We start from the raw sequence: 26689 nt of genomic DNA on the forward strand, positions 1-26689 counted from the left end.
AGCCTTCCCATGGAGCTGGCACCCTGAATTTGGACTTCTAGCCTCCTAGACTGTGAGAGAATAAATTTCTATTTGTTAAAGCCATCCACTTGTGATATTTCTGTTATAACAGCACCAGATAACTAAGAGGGGGCTCATTATCTAAATATTATGTTTACTATCCAGTTCAAACTCCTCAGCTTGCCACTTGAAGCCTCCAAAATTTGGCTTCACCCAAGATCAATTAAATCAGCATCTCAGAGGACTGGATGCAGGCATCAGTATTTTTTAAATGTCCTTGCTAATTTCAGTAGGGTCGCTAAGAGTCGGAATCAACTTGACAGCCACATGTTTGTCTGTTTGGTGATTTCAGTGTGCAGTCAAGGTTAAGACCCACTGTGGTAACAACAGGAATTAGGGAAGAAAGCAGGGGCATTTAGATTACTAATCGTGAGGAGCAAATGTCAGAAATGAAAGATTTTCTGAACCTCAGATGGCAGTTATGGTGTGTGTGTGCGTGTGCATGTGTGTGTGTGTGCGTGCGTGTGCGTGTGTGTGTGTGTTTTCACAACCTCTCTCTCTGCCCTGCCTTGCAGGTGAACGCAGTGCGGGTATATGTGAACAGTTCCTCTGAGAACCTCGATTTCCCAGTCCTCGTTGTGGTTCGCCAGCAGAAAGCGGTGCTGTCCTGGCAGGTTCCTCTGCTCTTCCAAGGATTGTAAGTGGATCTTTCCCCAGATGATGAACGTTACAATCTTTGGTTTCCTTCAGTGTCCTAAAATGTATTGGTCTTTTCCCTGATGAAAGGAGAAATCAGACATTTGGAAAGTTGACATTTTATGCATGCTATACTTTTTCTTCTTTTCATACTTATAGAAAAAAAAATTTTTTTTTTCTATAAGTATAAACATTGTCCCTGGATGGTGCTAACAGGCTCGGCTGCTAACCAAAAGGTTGGAGGTCCGAGTTGCCCCAGAGGCGCTCTAAAGAAAGGTCTGTTGGTCTACTTCTGAAAAATCAGTCCTTGAAACCCCTAAGGAGCACAGCTCTACTCTGACACACATGGGGTCACCACAAGTCAGAATCAACTCCATGACAACTGGCTTCTTTTTTTTTTTTTTTTTAAGTGTGAACAAAGTTTATGGTGTCTACCCCCACTTTTTTTTTTAGCTCTGTTCAATTTCCATCTTCTTTCAATTTCAGATAAGCACTCCGCCTAAGATTTGTAGTACCTGGAAGACTTCTCTGCATTAAATTTTCTCCAGAATGTTCTGTAGCTGTGGTGGGATAATGATTCATCCACCGAGGACCTACAGAATTTATGCATTCTTCATTCAGTAACATTTATTGAGCACCACTAAGTGATAGGTGTGCTGGGGACAAAGTTCCTGCCCTCTGGAGCTTATATTTTCATAGGGAGAACTGTACAACAACAACAACCCAGTGCTGTCGAGTCGATTCTGACTCTTAGCGACCCTATGAGAACCGTACACGGTTCTATCGCACTACTAAGAAAAGACCCAGAGGACACACAGATGTGGGCACATCGTATGGTGTTCACTAATTTTTTAAAGGTTGGGGAACTTGAAGATTGAAATACTAACTCCAATAGCCTTCACTTGATTTCTGACATTTTCTTTATACTTCATTTTAGCAAAATTTTGAAGAGCAGAAAAATAGAATTAGCTGGCTGATTAGTCAGCACCATTTTGCTTTCAAATTCTGATTTTTTTTCCTCACCGAGTTAGCAGGGTGTTTTAGTGTAAGGTGGACCCTGTTTACGAGAATTAAACGGCACTGAACTACCCTCGCGTCCTGTTACTATAGCACAGAGCCCTGCTCCAACACCACTCGTTCTAAAATCGCTATCAACAGCTCCAAACTGAAATGTGAAACGTAGGACTTGGGAGCAAATTTCAGGAGAAGTGAAATGAGATAGCCTTCTGTGCCTGTTCATTGAGCTCTTTCTTGTTCTTGCTGGGTTGTCCACCAATGGGTACTGCAGAAACCAGAGGAGTTACAGCTACCAGGAAGTGAGCCGCACCTTGTGTCCCTCAGAAGCAACCAATGAAACAGGACCTTTGGAGCAGCTGATATTTGTAGATGTAGCATCCATGGCACCACAGGGTGCCCAGTACAAACTGCTGGTCACCAAGATCAAGCACTTTCAGCTCCGGTAAGCAGAACTCAGTGTGGCCTTTCTCTCCTTATTCCTCTGCTCTCCCTATAATCAATCCAGCTTCCACCCTTATGGATTGACACTCTAGAAAGAATTTATCCACTTAGTATATTACGTTACCACCTCCTGAACTCTCCTGCCCATTGCTGGACAGCAGGGCCCTGATCTATGCAATACAGAGAAAGGAGGGGACTGGTGCACGGGAGAAAGATGTGGCAGCCTGCTTCTGTAAAGATTACAGCCTTGGAAACCCTATGGGGCAGTTCTACCCTGTCCTATAGGGTTGCTATAAGTCAGAATCACTGGACAGCACCCAACGACAACAACAGGGGCCTGGTGCAGAGAGTAAGAGCAGCTGACCGCACAGGTGTATCTGCCCCAGAGGTCGGTGTAGTCCAGCCAAGAGCCACTGATGACTGGCTACTTTTGTGTTACCAACCACAGCCACTGTCCTGAAGAATTTTTTATTATTATTTATGGAAGACCTTAAGCTATTTTTTCTATCCTTATTTTCTTCTTCCAACTTAAGAATATATGTAGGTAGAAAATAATTATGTGGCTTTGTCGTTTGTGCAAAAACTAATGACTTTTTTCCTTCTCGCCACTATCCTTTGAAACTAAATCAGTTGGGATACACTACCTGAAATTGTTTATATTACAGGTGGAATACAATAAATTCAGTTTGAGGCATCATCTGCAAGGGATCTGTTCACTGCCAGAGGCTACTCTTGAAAACAACAAAAACAGTGTAAATCTATGTGAAAATTTTAACAGAAAGGCTGAGGTTATTTCTTAATAAGGCCATAAACTTTAGGGAAATTTCTTCCCTTGCCTACTGTAAGACTTCTCAAAGAGTTCAAACCATTCCTCCCCTCTGAGTGTTTTAAGTAAATTTTAGAAGAAAATATTGCTAAATTGGTTATATAAGATTATAATTTCTACTCATCACAGGGCACCATTCAGAGGACAAAAGGGCAATCCATAAACAATGAGAATATACAACACACATAACTGACAACAGGCTCATATGTTTGTGCAGAATATATAAAGAACTCCTACAAATCAATAAGAAAATTCAGGCAAGCTCCTGGCTGCTGTTTCCTTTTGCCACCCACCCTTCTGGGGCTCTGGCCTTCTGTAGGTGAGAATCCTGGAGACTGTGGGTGTGAGAATTGCTTCGGGTGGCGGCTGGCACCAGGTGGGTGCAAGTCTTTGTGCCCACAGGTCCAGACTCAGCTTCACTAAAACGTATGGGCTTTTTGAAACAAGAAAGAAGAGAGCTCAGGAACAGAAACTGTACTTGAGAAAACAACCCTTGTCCTGGGCCTCTCAGAACTTTGGGCCAGAAGCAAAAGAGTCTCGGAAGGGGAATCAATGTTTAGATTCACCCAATGAAAAACACACATTTACTCTGGACAAGATCATATCAGTGTCACAAATGGATACTTTTGTACACTTTTCCAAGAGTAGGGAGAAAAAAAGAACAAAACACTATCCTTGGAAAGGAAGAAAAGAGAACAGAGCAGAAGCAATATGTGAGGAGACAGTACCTGAGAAATTTCTTCAAACTGACCAAAGAACATCGAGCTACACTTTCAGGAAGCACTATAAACCCCAAGAAGGAAACCATAAAACTGCTGAAAATTAAAGATACAGAGAATTTTTTAAAGCAGCCAGAGAAAAATGACACATTATATTCAATGGGTGGGCAAATAAAATGGGTGAGCAACTGTTTAATAGAAGCCAGAAGATAATGGAATAACGTTTTTCAAGGAGCTGAAAGAAAATTTCTAGGTTAAGAAATAATGGTAATATATTCAATAGGGTCGCTATGAGTTGGAATTGACTCAACGGCACTGGGTTCTGGGTTTATATTAAATATATATGGACAAAAATATCCAAAATAAAAGATTAAGAATGTCAAATGGGATTTAGAAAAAAAGGAAAGTAAATATATGTTGCTTACAAGAGTTCAACCTTAAAAGAACATATAAATGTTATAAATAAAAGGATAATAAAAAAAACACCATGCTGAACTAACCAAAAGAAAGTTGGAGTAGCTGTATCAATATTATACAAAGTAGTCCTTAGGGCAAGAAGTATTATTAGAGGTAGAGGGACATTTCAAATTTATAAAAGAATCTATCACCAGGAAGACTTTAAAATTCTAAATTTGTATGCATCTAGTAACACAGATTAAAATATTGGAGAATTGGACAAATTTACAATTTTTGTGAAAGACTTCTCTATAGAATCTAATACAAAAGACTCTACGGATAGAATAAATAGATCAAAAATTCTTGAAAATATATACAGCAATTTGATAGAACAGGCATCAGCAAACTATGGCCCACTGGCTGACCATCTGGCAAATAAATTCTTACTGGAACACAGCCACATCCATTTCTTTACATGTTGTTTGTGGCTGCTGTCATGTTACAGTGGTGAAATTGAGTAGTTGGAACAGAGACTGCATGGCCTGCAAGCCTGAAATATTTACTGTCTGGCTCTCTAAGGAAAAGTTTGTCAGCCCCTGATAGAGATCAGAACAACATGATTAACAAACTTGATCTATTTAATGTATTTAGGAAACTGCATCTCCAAATGACAGAATACCCATCCTTCTGAAGTGCACACGGAACATTTACGAAACTTGCTGCGCTCTAATGCATGTGCCTCAATGAATGTCAAAGGACTGAAATCATTCATAGTATACAGAATTTTTCTAGAAATCAACTACAAAAATGATGACTAGAAAATCCCTCAAATATTTGAAAATTAATCTGCTTCTGTATAACTTATGGATCAAAGAAAAAATTACAAATGAAAGCTAGAAAATATTTTGAATGGGTGATACTAAAACACCATTTATAATAGCTCCTAAAAAAAAAAATTTAGGAATAAATCTAACCAGGGATTTTAAAGACCTATACAAAGAAAACTACAAAACACTACTGCAAAAAACCAAAGGAGACCTACATAAATGGAAAAATATACCATGCTCATGGATAGGTAGACTCAACGTTGTGAAAATGTCAATTGTACACAAAGTAATCTACAAATACAATGCAATCTCAACCTAAAACCAACAGCATTCTTTAAAAAGATGGAAAAACTAATCGTTACACGGAAAGGAAAGAGGCCCCAGATAAGCAAAGCACTACTGAAGAAAAAGAATAAAGTAGAAGGAGTCACAGAACCTGACCTCAAAACCTACTATACAGCTATGGTAGTCAAAACAGCCTGGTACTGACACAACGACAGACACATTGACCAATGGAACAGAATTGAGAACCCAGATGTAAATCCATCCACCTACGGTCACCTGATCTTCAGCAAAGGCCCAAAGTTCATCAAATGGGGAAAAGACAGTCTTTATAACAAATGATGCTGGCAAAACTGGATGTCTTTCTGTAACAAAATGAAACAGGGCCCATACCTCACAGTATACACAAAAATTAATTCAAAATTGATCAAAGACCTGAATATAAAACCAAAAACTATAAAGATCATAGAAGAAAAAATAGGGTCAACACTAGAAGTCCTAATACACAGCATAAATAGTATACAAACTGTAACTAACAATACACAAATACCAGAAGATAAGCTAGATATCTGGGATCTTCTAAAAGTTAAACATTTATGCTCATCAAAAGGCTTCACCAAAAGAGAACCTACAGACTGAGAAAGAAAATTTGGCTATGACAAATCTGACAAAGGCCTAATTTCTCAAAGCTATAGGAAAATCCAACACCTCTACAACAAAAGGACAAATAATCTAATTAAAAAACGGGCAAAGCGTATTCTCATGGATTGAATTGTGTCCCCCAAAAATATGTGTCAACTTGCTCAGGCCATAATTTCCAGTATTGTGTGGTTGTTCTCCATTTTGTGATTGTAATTTTATGTTAAAGTGTATTGGAGTGGGATTGTAACACCCTTACTAAGGTCATATCCCTGATCCAATGTAAAGGCCGTTTCCCCAGGGCGTGGCCTGCACCACCTTTTATCTTACAAGAGATAAAAGGAAAGGGAAGCAAGCACAGAGAGGGGGACCTCATACCACCCAGAAACCAGTGCCAGGAGCAGAGCTCATCCTTCAGACCCGGGGTTCCTGCGTGGAGAAGCTGATAGTCCAGGGGAAGACTGACGAGAAGGACCTTCCTCCAGAGCCAACAGAGACAGTAAGCCTTCCTCTGGAGCTGATGCCCTGAATTTGACACTTCACCAAAGAAGACATTCAGGCAGCTAACAGACACATGAGGAAATGCTTGAGATCACTAGCCATTAGAGAAACGCAAATCAAAACTATAATGAGATACCATCTTACCCCGACATTACTGGCACAAATCAAAAAAACAGAAAATAACAAATGTTGGAGAGGCTGTGGGGAGCTTGGAACTCTTAATGCACTGCTGGTTGGGATGTAAAATGGTACAACCATTTTGGAAAACGATATGGTGCTTCCTTAAAAAGCTAGAAATAGAAATATACGATCCAGCATTCCCACTCCTAGGAATATAAAAAAAAAAAAAATTTTTTTATCCTAGAGAAATAACAGCCATCACACAAATAGGCATATGCACACCCATGTTCATTCCACCAAATTCACAATAACAAAAAGATAGAAACAACCTAAGTGCCCATCTACAGAGGAATGGATAAACAACTTATAGTGCATACACACAATGGAATACTCCGCAACAATAAAGAAAAATGATAAATCTTCAAAACGTCTCACAACATGGATCAACTGGAGGGCATTGTGCTGAGTGTAATAAGTCAATCACAAGAGGACAAATACTGTATGAGACCACTATTATAAAAATTCGTGAAATTCTTTGTTACTAGGGAGGTGAGGTGTGGGGAAATAGACAATAGATAAGTGGTAACTTTGGTGAAGGGCGAGACAGCACACAATTCTGGGGAATCCAGCAAAACTTCACTAAGACAAGGTCATGGAAGCTTCACAGAGACATCCAAACTCCCTGAGGGACCAAATTACTGGGCAGAGGCTGAAGACTATGGTCTCGGGGGATATTTAACCCAACTGGTATAAACAGCTATAAGGAATATGTTCTACATCCTACATTGGAAGACCCTTTGAGGAAGACCCTCAGCAAGATGGATTGATACAGTGGCTTCAACAATGGGCTCAAGCATAAAAACGATTGTTGAGCATGGGGCAGGACTGAGCAGTGTTTCGTTCTGTGGTACACAGGGTTGCTATTAGTTGGAACCAACCTGACGGCATCTAACAACACCACCAACAACTTTCGTGAGTAGCATCTGGGGTCTTAAAAGCTTGCGAATGACCATCTAAGATACTCCACCTGTCCCCCCGTCTGGAGCAAGACAGAATAAAGAAAACCAGTCAAAAGGGAAAGATTAATCCAAAGGACTAATGGACCACAAGTACTATAACCTGCACCAGACTGAGTCCAGCACAACTGAATAGTGCCCGGCTACCACCAATGACTGCTGTGACAGGGATCACAATAGAGGGTCCCGGGCAGAGCTGGAGAAAAATATAGAACAAAATTCAACTCACAAAAAAAAAGACTAGACTTACTGGTTTGACAGAGACTGGAGAAATTCCAAGAGTATGGCCCCTGAACACCCTTTTAGCTCAGAATCAAAGTTCCCCCTGAGGTTCAGCCGTCAGCCAAAGGTTAGACAAGCCCATCAAACAAAAGGAGGTTAAATGCACAGACAAGCCCGGGGGCAGGGGAAAGAAGGCAGATGGGGACAGGAAAGCTGGTAACGGTGAACCCAAGGTTGTGAGGGGCAACCTTGTGGAGGAGTTGGCAATGGTGTCACAAAGCAAGATGTGTATTAATAGTTTAATGAGAAACTAATTTGCTCTGTAAACCTTCATCTAAAGTACAATAAAACACAAAAAAAGATTAAAATCAGAAAATTTTAAAATAGCACGTGTTACTTTTTCACAGCTGATTTTTCTAATCAGAATGTTCTGTTCCATTATAAAGCTTTCTTTAACTTTCCTAAGGCTGTTTATAAAAAGGCCTATAGCCAGTGGAGCTACTCATAGGTGTCAAATATTTATCTTGGTCTCCTCAGTACTCCTTGACATAGTAATAGACCCATAGAGACAGGTGGAGAGATTAGATGAATTAATGGTCAGAACGATGGAGGAATAATCACAATTGTTTTCCAGGTCCCTTTGTTAAATCTGGTGTTGAAATAGGTTATCATTTCAAGAGCCAAGAAACTAAAAAGAAACAAAAATATGCAGAAAAATATTCTCTGGTGGATAAGATCCACCCAGACCAATTAAATAAGAGTCTCCAGGGAAGAGGTGTGGGCATTGGTATGTATATTTTTTCAAGTTCCCCAACTAATTCCACTGTGCAGCCAGAGTTGAGAACCTATACTGTAACACAATGTCTAAATATGGTGCTTACATTTAATTGTTTTAGTTATTTTTAAAAATCTATGTATGATGTTCAAAGTTATGGGGATACACGGTTAAACATTTGAGGGGAGTAGCAGCAGATTACTTGAACAGAGTAGAATTTGAACTTCAGAGAAGTGTTGCCCTTACCGATTGGCCTGTGTGGCTTTGACCAGTTGCTGTCACCTGGTGGTAGTGTCCTTGAATTGTAGGGCCGTTTTTCTGTAAGGTTAATCAGACCTTTGGAGAACTGATCTCTGTGAAGCTGAAATCGTAAGGTCACACTCTGTGCGAGTGTTAATGGACAATTTGCACGCTGGTGAAACTGTAAGACGATTCCCTCACGTTGTTTTCTGTTGCTACCTCTTCAAACGTGACTTGACCTCAGCGAGCAGACATTCCGAGCATTTCAGAGTGTGCACAGTTACTGGGACTTTTGTAAGAAGAAGATAAGCCTGAGAAGAGATGGTAGCTGCGATATGTTTCTTTTCCTCTGTGGCAAGTTCTTGCCCTGCGTTGTCCCACGCCAGCCCTGCTGGTGGTCCAGAAATCCAGAGGAGGAAGGTGATGGGCAAGAGATGAGGACCATGATAAAATCTAGACTCTAGGTATTGCTAGAAACACTGAAGAATTAACTCAAAATTCTTACCATTCCCATTTCTGTTGCATGTTTTTGAGTGAAAGACTTCAATATACTTGGAAAAGTTCTGGGATTTTTCTTCTAGAATCATCATTTTAAGAACGGAAGGAGTTTTAGGGATCTAATTTTTTTTTTTTTTTTTTTAGTCCACCCATCCCATTTTCACAGACAAGCGAACTGACAGCCAGAAAAGTTAAGTGACTTACTTGTACAACTTCAGAATAGATGCTATTTCTATTTTCTGTTTAAAACTGTCCTCCCAATTTTTATGTTCAGTGTATTAGTTTCCTGGGGGTAGCATAATAATTAACACAAACTGAAAACCAAACCAAACCTCTTGCCATCGAGTCAATTCCAACTCATAGCGACCCTATAGGACAGAGTAGAATTGTCCAATAGAGTTTCCAAGGAGTGCCTGGTGGATCTGAACTGCCGACCTTTTGGTTAGCAGCCGTAGCACTTAACCACTACACCACCAGGGTTTCCACCACAAACTCGGTAGCTTAAAATAATAGAAATGTATTATCTCATAGTTCAGAGAGTTGGGTGTTTGAAGGAAAGAACCGATACGATTTAGTGCTGGAGTACAGAGGCATGAGGGGTGTAGGATTACAGATGCCGAGAGGTCAGGAGGGAGGAGCCGTGGGGACAGGTAAGAGAGTTCATGACAGATGGCAGCAGGAAGGTAACATGGGATGATATTCAGAAGTCCATAGTCCAAGTGAGTGATCATTTCCTTCAGCAAACAAACGTGGGTTTTGAACACCCTTTGTGCTCTGTGCTGGGGGATTTCATAAGATAAATAAGATTCTGTGAAGCTCAGAGTCCCAACACTCACCTCAAAAACCATCGTTCCTTTGTCCTTGCCTCCTTTCCACATACCCCTCCTCTCTACCCCTTTCCTTTTTCTCCTGTTTTTCTTCCTCTCCTTCCACATCTGTATGTCTTCCCCCCTCCCTCTACCTTCTTTTTGTCTGCCTCTCAGCCACCGCTTCTCCCTGCCCCCTTACTGCACCCCATCTCTCTTTCTTTCCCCTCCCTCCCTCCTCAAACTAGCCAAAACGAAGCAGGCAGTCATGAAAGGGTTATCAAGGGTTATTAACCATTCTATAATAGTTTTTCAGAAAAGTCTATTCTTGCTACCTTTTTGTTACAACTTTTACAGCACTTCACCATGATTGGTCAAATCCCCAGTTTTCTTGACTTCTCCTAGCAGGAGGCCGAGGCACAGGCACACTGACTTCAAATCTCCCTGCTGTATTACCTTCCTGGGGTGACAGTATCAAGCCTTCGCCTTTGTTTCAGGGCCGTGCGCAGTATTTTTAGAGCCATGTGCAAAAACCCGTTCACTAAAATGTGGACTGTGCACACATCACCAGACTGAAGACCCTGCCCTCACTGTTCATGCACATGTATGTCACTCTATATAAAAGGAGCAAACCTGCCCTGGTTCAGGGAGCAGGCAGCCTTAGGTCATGAGACCCTGTCTGTCTCCCAGTTTGCAGACCGTGAATAAACCTTTCTGTTCTTCCAACCCTGTGTCTGGCTGACTTCAGTTCGCTAGTCTGCTTGACAAGAACCTATTAGTTGATGGCTTCAAAAACAAGAAAACAAAATCAGTTTTTAGCCTTTCTTATATGTATTTTTTAAACATTTGTTTCCTGTGTCTAACTTTTAAAACAAATAAGTTGAAAATCATGTACTTCCTTCTCTAAAAACGAAAGGTGAATATGAGTCTCAACTAGCTTTGTTCTGTTGGTAAATGATCCTTAATAAAATAAACCCTCCCCACCTCAGCTAAGCTTCACCGAGAAGGGAACAGAACTCATATGGTTTCATCTACAACCGACACGATGTTTATTTTGCCCATGCTATTGACCCCATGAAAAAGAGAGAACTTAAACACTTCAGTATTAAAGAAAACAACATGTTTTCAAAGCTTGTATGCGTTGTATTAGCAAATAAAACACGAAGAGCAAGAAAAAAAATTGATATTTCCTATCTCCGTCCATACACTCAGTATTACAGCTGGAATTCAAATGGTGGGGGGGAGAAAAAATAAATTTCTAGCCAAAGAAAACTGACTGCTGGAAATATCATGCTGCCTGTTGCTAGCCAAGAAAACCAGTGTCATCTTCTTTCCCCTGACCCGGCAACAAAAAGGAGTAAAGGCCCCAGGGTGTCCTGGTAACAGCAGATGACGTGCCTCACAGTGGACACCCAGTCGAAAGGGCACTTGCTGCCCAGGCCTCACACAGCCTTGCGGGCCCTGAACTCTGGCTGTGGAATCTCTGAGCAGACACAGAGCTTGGTTGATAGTGTTTGACACTGGTCACTTTCTCTAAGTGACTTAAGGCTGGAAGTTTTCAACTGCATTTCAGCAGAACTAATCCTTGACCTCGATGACAATTTCTGTTGAAAGTGGACATACAAAAACTATATCAGCTGCCATGAGCTAAATTCCAAGCCTAGTCTTCCTGCACTCTACTTGTTGGTTATAACCTTTAGCGCCTGATTTGGGTTACTTCTAAATAGCACCTCGAAGTATAAATGTCTGGATTCAATGCCCTGACGTGCCCTTTCTAAGAGTCCTTAATAAAAGACATTTAATTTTTATAAAAGGAAAATTAGAAGTGGAGAGATAGACTCTTCAGAGAGTACCAGAGGATGAAGCTGGTGAGGGACCCCTGAAGAAGTTCAGGTTCAGATTCCTAGAGGCAAAGTTGGAGGGGTGGGGGCAATCCCCCCCCCAGGTATGCCTTTCCAGCAGCCTGAGCATTGAGAGTGCAATCGACGTACGTGAGTCATCTTCCCAGCTAAAGATGAAGCAAGAGCCAGAGAAAGCAAAAGCCCCCAAAACAGCCTTTACAAAACTGTAGAGAAAGTCAAGTTGGTCTTTGTGTTTTCCAGCCTCTTGAGCTGTTTCATCTATACTTACTACCAAGAGCAGTTTTTGCTACAATTTAAGCTTCCTGCACACTAAGACTTTCATTTCCTCAGTGCCTTGATCATAGCTGTCTTTCACAGAGGAATGAAAGTATCTAAAATAATTCACAGTACATTACTCATTGGAGAGACAATACCTTCTTCATTGTATTCTTTTGGTGGTATTTGCATCTTAAAGGAGGGTTATGGAAGGCAGTGCCTAACCCAAAGAGAACTAAATCCTGGAGAAGAATTTCATCCATTGCAGCAGGTGCTCGGGGACAGGAAGAGCACACTGTTATCTCTAGGGACCATCCCGTGGTCATGACCTAGTCACCATTTTCCTTTTCTTAATGACCTTACCCCATGGACACAGCAGGATTACTTTGAAGTGTTGTCTACATTAGCCAAAAGGACCTCAAGTCTATTTTTTCTCACTTTTTTCAGCCCCCTTTTGACACCTAAACCCTGTGCTTAATTATAAAATCTTAAGAGTCCTAAGGTAAAAATTTCTACAAAATTAAGCAAAGTACTTCCTCACTTACCTACAAATCCATGGATATTTAAAGGAATAAAAATTATCCCCTTCCCCGACTTTGATCATTCTTTAGAGATGAAATAACCAGGTCCTCCTGCAATTTACTTTGTCAGTTTGATGGGACCAGAACTCCCTTCACAAAAGTGCTTGCTTCTAGTCTAAGATGGCTTGCTTTCAAATAAATGGTTTTTGCTTGCTAACTTAAGCTTGTTTTCCTCCCTTTTCTCTCTCCCATTTCCTTTTCTCAGGACGAATGTTGCCTTTCATTTTGCTGCCAGCCCTTCTCAACCTCAGGTGAGTTAAGGGTTCCAAGAGGTATTGTCGTTCAACCTGTTGGTATTACTCAGAGAAGCCAAGGTAATGTACAGTCAGTATGTGGTGTTTCCCTAGATTTTTCACAACTTGAGATATATTTGTGTTTTTGGAATTTGGGGTACAACATTTAATCTTAGCACCTTAACTGATTTGAAATGGGAGGCATGATATTTGTTTGTACATGTTTCTTGGTTCAACCTTCATTCAGAAAATCGTGTGCCTACTATGTGCCAAGAACTGTGTTACATAGACTGCTGTAGGTGCTGGGGACACAGAGGTGAAGAAGAGAGAGACACAACTTTTGCCCTCATGGAGCTTGACGGCAGTGAGTTTGGTTTTGGGTTTGGTGTGCTGGTAAATATTTAACAACTGGAAAGCCCTGATGTGAAGTGTTTGCCCATTTCTGCAGTATAATTACCTCTATCATAGCCAATTTCAAGCTGCCAGCGTGATGTCATTGAACACAGAGCTGGGAAGAGATGTACAACATCAGCTCTTCCAACCCTGAATGAGCCAGTTAAAAAACCACACATCACGCCTATTAAGGGTTAAATTTCCCTTTTCAGTGAAAGCCTCTGCAGTGCGTATATACTGCCACCCAGTGATAGGCACACACCCATGGTCCCATGCCCTCAACATTCATCGACCACTTACTGTAATTCAAGAAATATTTAGAAAGCTTTTTAGTTACTAGGTGCAGTGGAAGAAGCTACCCAGTAGAGGGAGGAGGAAATTTCACCCCAAGTACAGGAAAAGTAAGTTCATAAAAAATATGATATACAGAATGTGGGGCACTATAGCAGAAGGGCTTGTAGGCTGAAAATCAGTGATGATTATATAGTGTGGTTTCTTTTTATTTTAAAAAGGTATATAAACATTAAAGCTTAAACGATTTGTATGTAAGCCCTGAGCCAGAAAAAATATACAGTAAAACAAACTAACAAAACAAAAATAGAAATTTTTTGACATCTGTAAAAGTCTTAATTTGCTCATAACAGTTCCTATTTTGGTCTCTATTTTATATCCTCTTCAATCGCTGGAAAGGATTTTCTGTTCCTGTAAACTCACTCAAACTACTGTACATTCTTAGACAACCTTCGCCATCTCTGTCTGCCTCTTTACCTGTATATATTAACAGGCTGTAAAAGCTGGGCAGTCATCAGGACCTAGAAGATAGTTTTTAGCCTCAGTTCCAGCTATTGCTTTGGGTCCATGTCATTTGCTTCTTTCCAGTGAAAGCAGATTGTCAGGACTGGAGTCGAAACCAGCTCTTTGGGGTTTATGCTAATTTTTCTGTAGGTACATGCACAAAACCAACTACCATGTAGAGATATTCTTATGATGGTCATCACTGCTTGTAGTAATCATGGAAGTGCTCTTGAGTTACAAAGTATGGCTCTCTAAGAACCAAGTACACCTCTCAAGGATTCCAGAGAACTCATCTTTGGAGGAATCCTGTATTCTGTGTATTTGTGTTATATATATTTGAATCAAGCTTCAAAATGAAAGAGCAAGTGGATTTGTGGGGGGTGGTGTTGCCATCTGTGATGAGGCACAGACAGACTTATAAACAGCCATGTGAATGGCACTGCTTAATTTTGAGATTTTTTATTTCTTCCCCCTCCGAAGGTTGAAGGTTTTAGATTACTGAAAAACATTTGATTTTTATTGCTCTGGTTCTCAGTATCAGGTTAGTAAAGAGGATGTTGGGATGCAAAATTAAGTCTTGTATCTCTTTCAAGGTGCTGGATTTATTAGAGCCCAAGGAGATGCAGCTTGTCTTGGTTCTTTTCCTCAAAATCTTCGTCACGTATTTCATGTCAAGTCTCTCAACCGGTTACCGTATTTATAATTACTGGGAAGAAGTCCCCTTTCTTCAACATTAGCAACATGTTTTTAATTTAGAGTCCATTTTTCCAGTGGACTCATAATCTAAGTAATTAAATAGTAGAATCTCTTTCTATTAGAAATGTTTCCTGATTCTGGTCATATCCGAAAAATACTATTAAAGGTATCTCAGCCTGCCTAAAATTGTGAACATATTTTGGGGTCTTAGGTGTAGAACTTGGTCTGTGAATCCAAATACCTTCTTACTATAGTCCAATCAGGAAATAGATTCTTTAGCAAGAGATCTAGGGGAACATTGGGCCTGGTGCCTATGAGAAGGTCACTAAAAATTCTTGAAGAACAGGCTTATTGGCTTTACAAGGTGAAGTTTCGTATTTCAAAATGATCACACAGAAGAAAATTCTGTCTCGTATTACATCGACATATCCTTAATCCAAAGGATGAAGTGGGGGTGGGAGGTTCTTCTTATAAGTAAGAGCTAGAATAAGTGTAACAAAATTTACCCTACAAAGAAATGATCATTGTGCTGTCATAGCATAGTAAATAAAATAGCAAAGTTGTAATGAAACAGCTTCTTCGCCTTGTTCACTGTTATGTCCCCAATGGCTGGCCCAGAGCCAGAGCACAGAGCAGTTGCTCAATATGTATGAGATAAATCAATGTCTGAATTAATGCAGATCTACTGAGATTTGGAAGTACAGGTGGCGTAACGGTTAAGAGCTATGGCTGCTAACCAAAAGGTTGGCAGTTTGAATCCACCAGGTGCTCCTTGGAAACCCTGTGGGGCAGCTTTACTCTGTGCTATAGGGTAGGTATGAGTTGGAATTGACTTGACGGCAACGGGTACTGAGATTTACATCTGAACTTTGTGCCCAATATTAGAGGAATTTATCCTATTCCTATGAAAATAATTCTGAGTTTGCAATTGTAAATATTTCTTAATTTTAACGTTATCTCCTTCTTTTTCTTATTCTCAGTATTTTCTGTATAAATTTCCCAAAGACGTGGACTCCGTTATCATTAAAGTGGTATCTGAAATGGCTTACCCCTGTTCCATTGTCTCCGTCCAGAATATCATGGTGAGTCCTGATAACTTGTCCACATTCCAACATGGAGCCTTATATTGTCCTAGAATAAGTGAGAGAGAGAGGTGGGGACCGTGTCATCCTCTTACTACGCATATCCCCCATAACTGCTAAATAACAAAAACAGTACCTTGCACACACAAGTGGGCAGTCCATGTTTTCAGGCAGTGATTGGAAGAGATAAAGAATAGTTGACACCTCATAAGTAAATAAGATGACAGAGAAAGGAAGAATCATGACCAAGAACAAGAAAGTTCAAGTTGTGAGTGGCACAAGTTAAATAGAATAGAAACCTACCATTTGTTCTATTATTTTAAAAATTTCATTGTAACATTAGTCCATTTCTAGCTCATAAGGTATTTATTCATCAAGAATGGGAAGGGTACTATATGCTTTAAGACAGTCTTTTCACAGTTCTCTTTGATAGGAAGTAATCTTGGCTTTAGAGAACAAGGCACCAAGTTTTAAGAGGACTAGTTTATCACTGCTCTGGAGTAAAACTTTTACAGCTTCTGACTTAGTAAGGACTCCCTTGCTCTGTGATGCAGCTGAGAAGACCCTGAGAGGGCCTAAGTGTGATATGACATTATAGACATCAGTGATGCTTTCCTTCTTAACCCCCGTGTGTGCTACAGTGTCCAGTGTATGATCTTGACGACAATGTGGAATTTAATGGTGTCTATCAATCCATGACCAAGAAAGCTGCCATCACACTACAGGTGAGACATTGGTTTTCTGGTCACTATTGTCAACGACAATGCATGATTTATAGTCAGGGTACCTACTGGACCAACATCCAAAAGGGATGGCCATCCATTGTGTGCCTTGTATCTTTTTCCTTTCTGGTTGGTTTAAAACCCTGAGCCTAAAATCAAAGCCTAGACAATGGGGAGCAAAACTCTCCTGCCAGGTGCCCTGTTCCCCCTTGGAGATTCTTGGGACACCATGGTGTAGTGGGACATGTATCTGGCAGATGCCTTAGAGAGAGGTAAGGTCCCATGGACTACCAGAAGGTTCCAGTCTTCTCATCACAGATACCGATTTTATGCTGGCATTTATCTGATCCATTTAAAGCAATGAGACACATAGTAGTAATTTGTATCAGTAACTATAACCAAAAGAGGTCTTCAACTCTAAACAGAATGGACAGGTTCAAAAGAATATATTTGTGTATCAGTTTACCCTTTGGGTATCTGTAATTACATTACTATTTCAATGGTAATTTTATAGCAAAATATGTACACGTGTCATGCCGGAATATTTTAAAAGGGATTCTGTCCCTGCCTTCAGGGTGGTTACTTAAGCTTGAGGTACCTGCGCCTTGATCTGTTCTTTGGAGTAAGATAATACTATTTGTTGAATAACAAGCAAAGAATGAAGACAGATGAATTATAATTTAAGCATCAGACCTAAAACCTTCTACCAGTCAGGCTTTAATGACCTAGGGCCTCGGATTTGCTATCCCAAAGGTCTGCTCTTGTTTTTAAGATTTACTTCTTCCTCAGCATTCCAGCATCATGTGGTCCCAAATAAAAATGGACAGAAAAAGAAGTATAGTTGGGCACCTCGGAGTTTATATCTTCAGGACACGAAATTAATGAAGCCCAGAGGATATCAGTACTTCTCTACCTTGGATGTATTTTGCAGTGAATCCTCACTTCTCTTTTGGTCTTATGATTCATCCTTGGGCCCTTTTCTTAGTTGGCTAAACATGATACCGGAAATTTGGGGGTGATAAAAAAGACAGAGTCTTAGAACTCTTGCTGATTTCGTTAGTTGCTGTGAGTCGGCGCTGACTCACAGCGACCGTGTGCACAACAGAACAAAACGTTGCCTGGTCCTGGGCCGTCTCCGCGGTCGTCGGCATGGGTGAGTCCGTTGTTCTGGCCGCTGTGTCAGTCCATCTCACTGAGGGTTTCTGTCATTTTTGCTGACCCTCTACTTCCCCAAACGGGATGGTCTCTCCCGATGGCATGTCCAAACTGTAACAACCTTAAAGATCATCCTATCAAACACCCTTTTGTTCATGAATAAGGGACACAGAGAAGCAAACTTAGAAAAAGTCAAAATCAGGACTATAATTCAGGTCTATGGGCTTCTGTCTTTGCTTCCCTAACCCAAATTATTTCTTTAATTGCTGACTGTGTGACTTCAAAGAAAGTCGTTTGTCTTTAGATTTTAAAATAATGAAAATGTAATACAGTGAAACCTGTGAGAGCTGGAACTTGACCAGAGTGGCTTTTTTTTTCCAGGTCTCGCAAGTTTTCCACCTTTGACAGGGTGCAAATTACCACTTTTCTGTCACTCTCTATTAATTGGAAATACTGAACTTTCCTTCTCTGACAGATTTCCACCTTACGCAGGTTTCGGCATTCACAGGTTTTAACGTATACAAGTATTAATTATTCAGCAGAGGCTGTTGACATACTATTTATATATATTTTATATGGGGCACTCAAGTGTGCACAAAAAAAAAAAGATAAGTTTAAATGAGAACAGTTTATTTAATTTCTTGGATGGAACAGTTATTTTGTCATGGAAAATCTGGAATATGAATCATGAGTAAGTGAAAGTCCTTTCGAAGAAGTTAGGGGCCAGGGGTGAATTTTACTAGCCTTCTCTCTCTTTCTTTCTGCCTTCCTCCTCCCCACGGTCTTTCTCCTTCTGGCTGTCTTTCTTGCCTGCCCTATCATAAGGTTGTTATGTCTTATGCAGAAGAAGCATTTTCCAGGCGAGCAATTCTTCGTGGTGTTTGTGATAAAGCCTGAAGACTATGCCTGTGGAGGATCTTTCTTCATCCAGGGTAAGAGATAGTGAGGAGTGCTGGCCTACCAGGACAAACCTGAAGGAGGGCAATGGACAGGGAGCCAAAAGCTAACATGCACCTTTTATCGCCACCTCCAGTTCTTACTAAGCAAGGGTCCGTCAGCAGTGACTGGACAAGACAGTCTCAGAAAAAAAATAAATAAAGGCAAGAAAACGATAGACCTAAAGATATTCTCAGTATTACAAAATGTCACGTGATACATTCCATCTTTTCAAAGTTTTATACTTCCTCAGATCCGATAAGGGGTAATCACCGAGCTGGTCCTCTATTCAACAAGTATTTGTTACTATGAAGTAATGCTCTTCTACGGTGAATCAAGAAACCAGGTCCTTTTCCTAAGATTGCTTTGGTAGCCAGCCCTAATGGAGCCATTTATATTCATTAGTATTCATCCTTTCCACCAGGCATTACCAGGAAAATTCAGACTTCTCAATTCTAGTTGCCAAACTTGTGCCTTACAAGGTAGTAAGAAAGCAAACTGTGACAACTTAGCCCACGGACAGGGGTTGTGTGAGCTCTAGGCGCAGTCCAAATAGTTATAAGTAACTATTCAGGAACGATCTTGGGAAAAGAACAGGCTGCTGATTGAAAACAGTCCCTGGCAGCTGATGATCATAAACGGTGAACACAGAGAGTGTTTTCTGTTGCATGGCCAGATCACTGGTAGTCAACGATTTTGAATGTTTCACCACAGCAAAGATTCTGCTTCTAGGTATGTCTGGCAACTGACTCTCTCCCAACCCCACAGCACCCTCCTACAGAATGGAAGCCTCTTTTCAAATTTACAATCCCTGACGGGGCAGATGACCCAGTAAGCAAGGTAAGCACAGGCTTACTTGTGCTTACTACCTATCTGTAGTGAACAATTTCACGTGGATTTCAAAGACGTGGTGAAGCCCATGTGAAATTGTTCACTACAGATGATCTGGTAAGCAACGTAAGCACCATGCTTACCTTGCCTGTTGGATAACCTGTCCCTATGCGTGTTGCCTGGTTGCCTTGGTATTTAGGTGAGATTTCTGCTGGTTTGTTTTTTAACCTAATTACATAGCTCTAGTGGCACAGTGGTTAAGCGCTCAGCTGCTAACCGAAAGGTCAGTGGTTCTAATCCACCAGCCACTGCATGGGAGAAAGATGTGGCAGTCTGCTTCCCTAAAAATTACAGTCTTGGAAACCTTATGGGGCAGTTCCACTCTGTCCTATAGGGTCACTATGAGTCAGAATCAACTCAATGGCACACAATGACAACGACAAAAGAGTTTTATAATTGCCAAAAGTTTCTGGTAAAGTACAAGTCCTTGAAAGACTATACAAGGGGGAAAAAAACTGACTAGAAAAATGCAAACTAACAGAAGAGGTAGATTTCTACTTCTGATGCTGTTTTCTTCTGATGTCTGTGATATTTTGAGCCACATGGACGTCTACAACCCTTCACTGGGGAGGGGAGATTGTGGTCCCATTTGCATCAGTGAGTGTTGCCAAAATGCACCCAAGCAAAGACCAAATTATAAGTTTTAACCAAAAGGAACATTAGATGGTTTGAATGTTTAGTGGTTAGGTTTTCCTCCAGTTCTTACTAAAATAAAATTATACATCCAAAGTTAATTCTGATCATTTTTTGAAAAATTTAACAAGCCAAGAACCTAGTCTGATCCATCATTCCTTATTCTTTTTTACCAGAAAAGGAGAACCAGACCTGGAATCTGCACAGAACAAAGAACCTTAAAGTAACCATTGTTCCTTCCATTAAAGGTCAGTGTTGACTCTAGGAAGCAGGTGAGAAATTTCTATCAGGGAGTCTATTGTATGAGTCAATGATAATGCTATCCTTCTAGAGAAAGGATGACTTCCTTCCAGATTCATCTTAAGAAAACTAAAATATGTCCACGCTAGAGATAGAAGAAGGAACCAGAACATTTTTCTAAATCCCTTCCAAAATGAAGGGGTGCTCATTATGAAGTCGTGTACAGGCAGTCTCTTCCCAGCTTCCACTGGGAAGTCCTCACTGACAATGACAGTCATTTGTGGATAATGTCTAGGTAACCTCAAGTGGCTTTGTTTTTCTTGATGGAAATTTCTTAGGACTTAATAATAGGCACAGTGGGTGTGGGGCCTTTGAAACTGTTCTGTCCTGAACATGAACATCAACTGTCCTCTTTTCTCCTGAGGTCAACTTGACCCAAGTTGTTTCTCTTCCTCCAGGATCCGTTTATAAGGAATCCATTCTTCTCAGTTTCTTCATCTTCTTCTTATTCTACTTGGGAAGCCTGCTTGTTGGATTTGTCCATTATGTCAGGTATGTCAAGAGTTTCAAGAAACGTTAACCCTCTTAGCCTATGGATTAGAGCCACATTGACTGAGTGCCCCTTAGGCAAGTTACTTAACCTCTCTGTGCTTTAGTTTTCTCATCTGCAAATGAGGTGATATTTTACCTCACAAAATAAAAATATAACTGCAGTGTGTACATCAATGTCCTGCACATAGTAAGTGCTGACAGAGAGTTAGTTATTTTTGTAGTTAATGAAACCCAACAAAAAAGCAGCTTATGCATTTTGTAGACAAGAAAATACTTACTATAAATCCCACAAAATATGGGAAATTATCTGTTCTTCCAAATATGGAGATTTAGAAACAACTTTAAACATTCTATCAAAAAGTAGAATAATGTCTAAAATAAATCTTGAAAAAAAACAATAAATAGCAGGAATAATATGCTTTGATACTATATTACTAGGTGCTTTCCTACTGTTGAAGCATCAATTTTCTAGCAAAATGTCCCTTGAAAGATAAAAAAAGTGGGGGAGGGGTATTCATCAATGGATGAATGTATAAACAAAATGTGGTACATATATACAATGGAATACTCTGCAGCCATAAAGAAAGATGAGTTCCTGGAATATCTTGGAACATGGATGAATCTAGAAGACATTATGCTGAGTGATGTTAGTCAATCACTAAAGGAAAATATTGTATGATCTCACTTTTATAAATTGACATTTTCTATATGAGTCGGAATCGACTCTACGGCAACAGGTTTTTTATGTATACAGAGACCAAAATTCATTGGTGGTTACCATCTAAAATACAACTATTGGTCTTCACTTGTCTGGAGAAAAAGAGAAAGAATGAAACCCAAGAATCAGGGAAGGAACCAGTCTACAGGACTAATGGGCTATATGAACCATGGGCTCCTCTACCCCTAGAGGAGAAGAATAAGACGGTGCCCGGCTACCACTACTTATGTTCTGATCAGAACCACATAGATGGATCCTGATAAAGAGGAAGAAAAATGTAGACCAGAACTTCAAATTGTCCAAAAAATACAGACTTACTGGACCCACTGAGACAGGAGGAATCCCCAAGACTATTGCCCTGAGATATTCTTTAAGCCTTGAACCAAAACTATCCCCTCAAGTTACCTTTGAGCTAAATAGCAGGTTAGCTCATAAAGTGACGTTCTTTTAAAAAACAATCTATATGAGACCAATGGTCAACAAATATCTAAAGCATAGATGAGAAAGTTGGGAACTGTGAGACTAGGTTAATGGGAATGGTACAACTAGAACAGAAATAATGAGAATGTTGATAAAATGTGAAGAATGTAACCAATGTCACTGAACTGTGTGTGTAGAAATTGTTGAATAAGAATGTGTTTTGCTATTTACACTTCTACTGAAAATACAATAAAATACTATTTAAAAAAGAGGGGTGGGGGAGGATAATGGTTCTATCATTTTACCAAGGAACTTTCCCTTTCTGATAGTTTGGAGCCTCTCCTAGTAAAAACAGCTGAGTCTCTCCTGCCTCTCTCAGCAGGCCTGGAGCTTGAGAATTCCATTCTTTGTTGTGCTCTCTGAGAAACAACTACAAAAGAATGGCAGGAGGTTTACAATAAACAAATGTTCTTTCTCCCCTTGAACATGTAAAGAAAACAAAGCTGACATAGAGTTCTGAGACTCTTGAAAGAGATGAACCACATCTGTAGAAAGACCTCATGGCTACCTCAGTGATACAACTATCTCAATAATACTGGCCTCTCTCTGACTCTAAAAATAACACCCTCCTGTGACCTTTATGATACTTTGAGTTACTGCCTTCAAGAAAACTTGCAACTACCACTAGCCAAATCTGAGAATAATAATGAATTATAAGCTATTGAAAAAAATAAAAATTCATGAGCCCATGTCAATAAAGGAAGGATGGAAAGAAAGGTCTACATACCCATAGATATGCACTCAGTGAATTCAACAGTTACTGAAACAGATACACTTGAGGGTAAAGAATGGTTAGCAGATACTGACAGTAGAAGGGAGGACTCTTGTTTGCAGTAGGACACCTGGACCTGACTGGAGGGAGTGCTGGAGTTGGAAGGGCATCATTTTGCAAACCAAAAACAAACCAAACTCATTGCCATCAAGTGGATTCCAACTCATAGCGACCCAATAGAGTAGAGTAGAACTGTTCCTGTAGGATTTCCAAGGCTGTAAGTCTTTACCGAAGCAGACTGCCACATCTTTGCAAACATCATAGTAAAGATTGGATCAGGTTAAGAATCACCATTAGATGTTATCTCCAGAGGGAGATTCTGATGAGGGTCAAGCTGTTTGCATAGCCTTACAGTGCCTGCCTACCAATGGCTTAGTAGTTACAAGGGGCGGAGGGGGGGGAAGAGTAAGTATATAATGGAGAAATCAGAAAATACATTGATTGGATGACAATAGTCAAAACAACTGAAATATCAACAGATGAATAGATAAACATAATATTGTGTATACGTGCAATGGACTGTTAACCATAAAGAGAAATGAAGTCCTGATACCACAACATGGGTGAACCTTGAAAACATTACGCTGAGCGAAATGAGTTAGTTGCTAAAGGACAAATAGTATGTGATCCCAAATATATAAAATATATAGAAACCAAAGATTATTAGTAGTTACCAGAGGTGGAAGGGAAGGGGAAAGAAGGAGATTTTGCTTCATAGATATTGAGCTTATGTTAACTGTGGTGCAATAATTTGGAAAAGGAGAGTGATAATGGGTGCACAGCACGAATGTAATCAATGTCACTGAATTATACATGTAGAAATCGTTGAATGGGTAAATCTTTCATTGGATATATTTTCACCGCAATAAAAAAATAAGTTAATAATGGGATATCAAACTCCCTAAAGTTGTTTGTTATTCAGCCTGGTGAAGCAAATGCAGTTTTTGAAAACTGTGTTATAAGGCTCTGTTGAAACTTCTAGCTGCCACATTATTTTTCCTACAGTCAAAGGCACACGCATAGAGTTTTTCTAAATATAGACAAACTGAAAATAGAAATCTGAAGACATAAGAACTATGTGGCATTTTAAGTAGGAGACTAGACTGAAGGAAAACGCTCACAGGGAGAGAACTCCTCCTTGACTGAACTAATAACACAAAGTTTCCTCCAAAGCCATATGAAGCCAGTCCTCACAGCATAATGCCATTTGCTCGGTGAGCCCCCGTACCTCATTATTAATACATGTGAGTTTTGTAGTTCATGCTATGAAATTAGGATGAAAAGCGATGATAAGAGACATGCCCCGCCCTCAGGGAGCTAAGAATCCAAAGTGTTTTTATGCTGTATTGGCCTGAACCTAAACACCGCCACCCACAAGGCCCAATCCACTCAACAAATATTTATTAAGCCCAAGTCCCTGGGTGTCACAAACGATTAAGCACTTGACTTCCACTAGCTAAAAGGTTAGCAGTTGAAACCCACCCAGAGGAGCCTCAGGAGACAGGTCTGGGGATCTGCTTCTGAAAGGTCAAACAGCAACAATGAATATGCAGGTCCAGGGCCAAGCACTACACACATGTTTTCTTATTTGTGCCTCTCAACTACTCTGGTGGACGTTGAGTTCAAACTGCACATTCTTGTATTAGTTATCCATTGCCACGATAAGGCTGCATTAAAAAAGAAAACAAACAAAAAAAAACCCATACATGCACAAACCCCACTGGCTTACAGCAATAAATATTCAAGTTTGCTGGCAAATCTCTGGGCCAGGTGGATGATTCCTGCTAATCTGGACTGGGCTCAGCAGATCTTAGCTGGATGTAGTCATGAGTACAACCAGCTGGAGGGTCAGCTAGGAACTAGCTGTTCTTGAAGGACCTTGGTTGCACTTGGTCTCTCATCCTCCAACAGGCTAGCACAGGCTTATTGTATCTCCAAGACAGACAGCAGAAGAGTACAAGGCCTCCTTAAGGGGTAGGTTCACAAGTGGAACAGCGTCACTTCCCTTTCATTCTATTGGCCAAAACAAGTTGTGAGGCCAGCCTAGATTCAAAAGGTGAAGATATAGACTCCATCTTTTGATCAGAGGAGCTGGATACATGCAGGGGTGCAGTCATTTTTGCAGTCACTCTAGCACAGTTATCATTTACAGTTTTTTCCTTTGTTCCCTGGATACAGCCTGCCTCACCCTAGCTTTGTAATCATTCAACTTCTCTAACTGAAGAATTTTGTCAGCTCCAAAATCTAGGGCAGATGTGGGTGATGCCTATTAACACAAACACACAATTCCAACAGATTGTCTTTTATGAGTCCACAGAGTTTCTTGGAGTCAGTGTCACCAACAGAGTTATGAAGGAACTTCACTGGAGCCCACTTTGCAAGCTAGGACAGGCCAAGTGCTAACTGCTCAGGTGGACGGGGAAGGGGATAGCTAATCTGGCTTTCTGACACTAAGAAAGAATATGTGGACCACATCTATCACGTCCTCCACCAGACTGAGTCCAGTACAACTAGATGGTGCCTGTCACCACCACTGACTGCTCTGACAGGGATCTCACAATAGAGGGTCCTGAACGGAGCTGGAGAAAAACGTAGAACAAAATTCTAACTCAAACAGAAAGACCAGACTTACTGGCCTGATAGAGACTGAAGAAACCCCAAGTATGGCCCCTGGACACCCTTTCAGCCCAGTAACAAAGTCACTCCTGAGGTTCCCACCTCAGCCACAGATTGGACAGGCCCATAAAACAAAACGAGACTAAAGGGGCACACCAGCCCAGGGGCAAGGACTAGAAGGCAGGAGGGAACAGGAAAGCTGGTAATATAGAACCCAAGGTTGAGAGGGGAGACTATTAACATGTCACCGAGTGGTTAACCAGTGTCATAAAACAATATGTGTACTAACTGTTTAATGAGAAACTAGTTTGTTCTGTAAACCTTCATCTAAAGTACAATAAAACAAACAGTCACAAAGAAAGAAAGAATGTGCCCCCCCCCCCCGCCCCACCGCCCCATGCCTTGTTCATTCAACAAATCCTTAGTTTTCACCTCCTGCGTGCAAGGCACTATGCTAGGGGCTAGCAATACCGTGGTGAACAAAACAGTCTAGATCCCTGCTCTCCTGGAGCTTACCTTCTAGAGGGGAGAAACAAATAATAAGCAGGTAAGCAATTAATAAGCAAAATAATCTCAGCTAGAGACATGAGGAGGCAAACACAGCGATGTTACAGAAATGATTGGGTTGAGGAGGCTACCTTAGATTTGGTCAGCAGGGACAGCCTGTCTGTCTCAAGACTCGAATGGCAGGAAGGAGCCACCCACGTGAGCTTCTGGGGACAGAGTGGCTCAGGCAGAGACCAGCAAGTACAAAGGCCCCAAGGCAGGGATGAGTTTGGTATATCTAGGAACAAGAGACATGAAGAGAGTTTCTTCCAGCAAACACACCAGGATCAGGGATGTGCGACTTCTTGAAACCCTCATTTGGAAGTAAATAACAGCCTGCATCAAAGCATGAACATATCTGGCTCCCAGCTTTCCTTCCTACCTCTCTCAACCTCACACGCAAAAAAGGAGGCCCATTTTGGAAGAAGAGGGTAATGCACGTTTTAATTTTTATTTAATTTTTATTTAATTTTTATAGACATTCCCAAATGGTATGCCTAGTTTTTAAAT

General features: G+C 40.6%; 1 protein-coding gene across 1 annotated transcript in view; it reads left to right on the forward strand.

Annotated features, from left to right (window-relative positions):
• The window catches only part of SIDT1 (SID1 transmembrane family member 1), a 140846-nt gene that overhangs the window by 44023 nt on the left and 70134 nt on the right, over positions 1–26689 (forward strand). The window contains exons 2-9 of the mRNA XM_064280572.1: positions 576–697; positions 1985–2155; positions 12925–12970; positions 15817–15918; positions 16560–16643; positions 18640–18727; positions 20432–20503; positions 20954–21047. Of these exons, the coding sequence (XP_064136642.1) occupies positions 576–697; positions 1985–2155; positions 12925–12970; positions 15817–15918; positions 16560–16643; positions 18640–18727; positions 20432–20503; positions 20954–21047 (779 nt within the window). The remainder of the gene's footprint in view (positions 1–575; positions 698–1984; positions 2156–12924; positions 12971–15816; positions 15919–16559; positions 16644–18639; positions 18728–20431; positions 20504–20953; positions 21048–26689) is intronic.

This window comes from Loxodonta africana, chromosome 1 (assembly GCF_030014295.1).
Source record: "Loxodonta africana isolate mLoxAfr1 chromosome 1, mLoxAfr1.hap2, whole genome shotgun sequence".
Taxonomy (NCBI): Eukaryota; Metazoa; Chordata; class Mammalia; order Proboscidea; family Elephantidae; genus Loxodonta; species Loxodonta africana.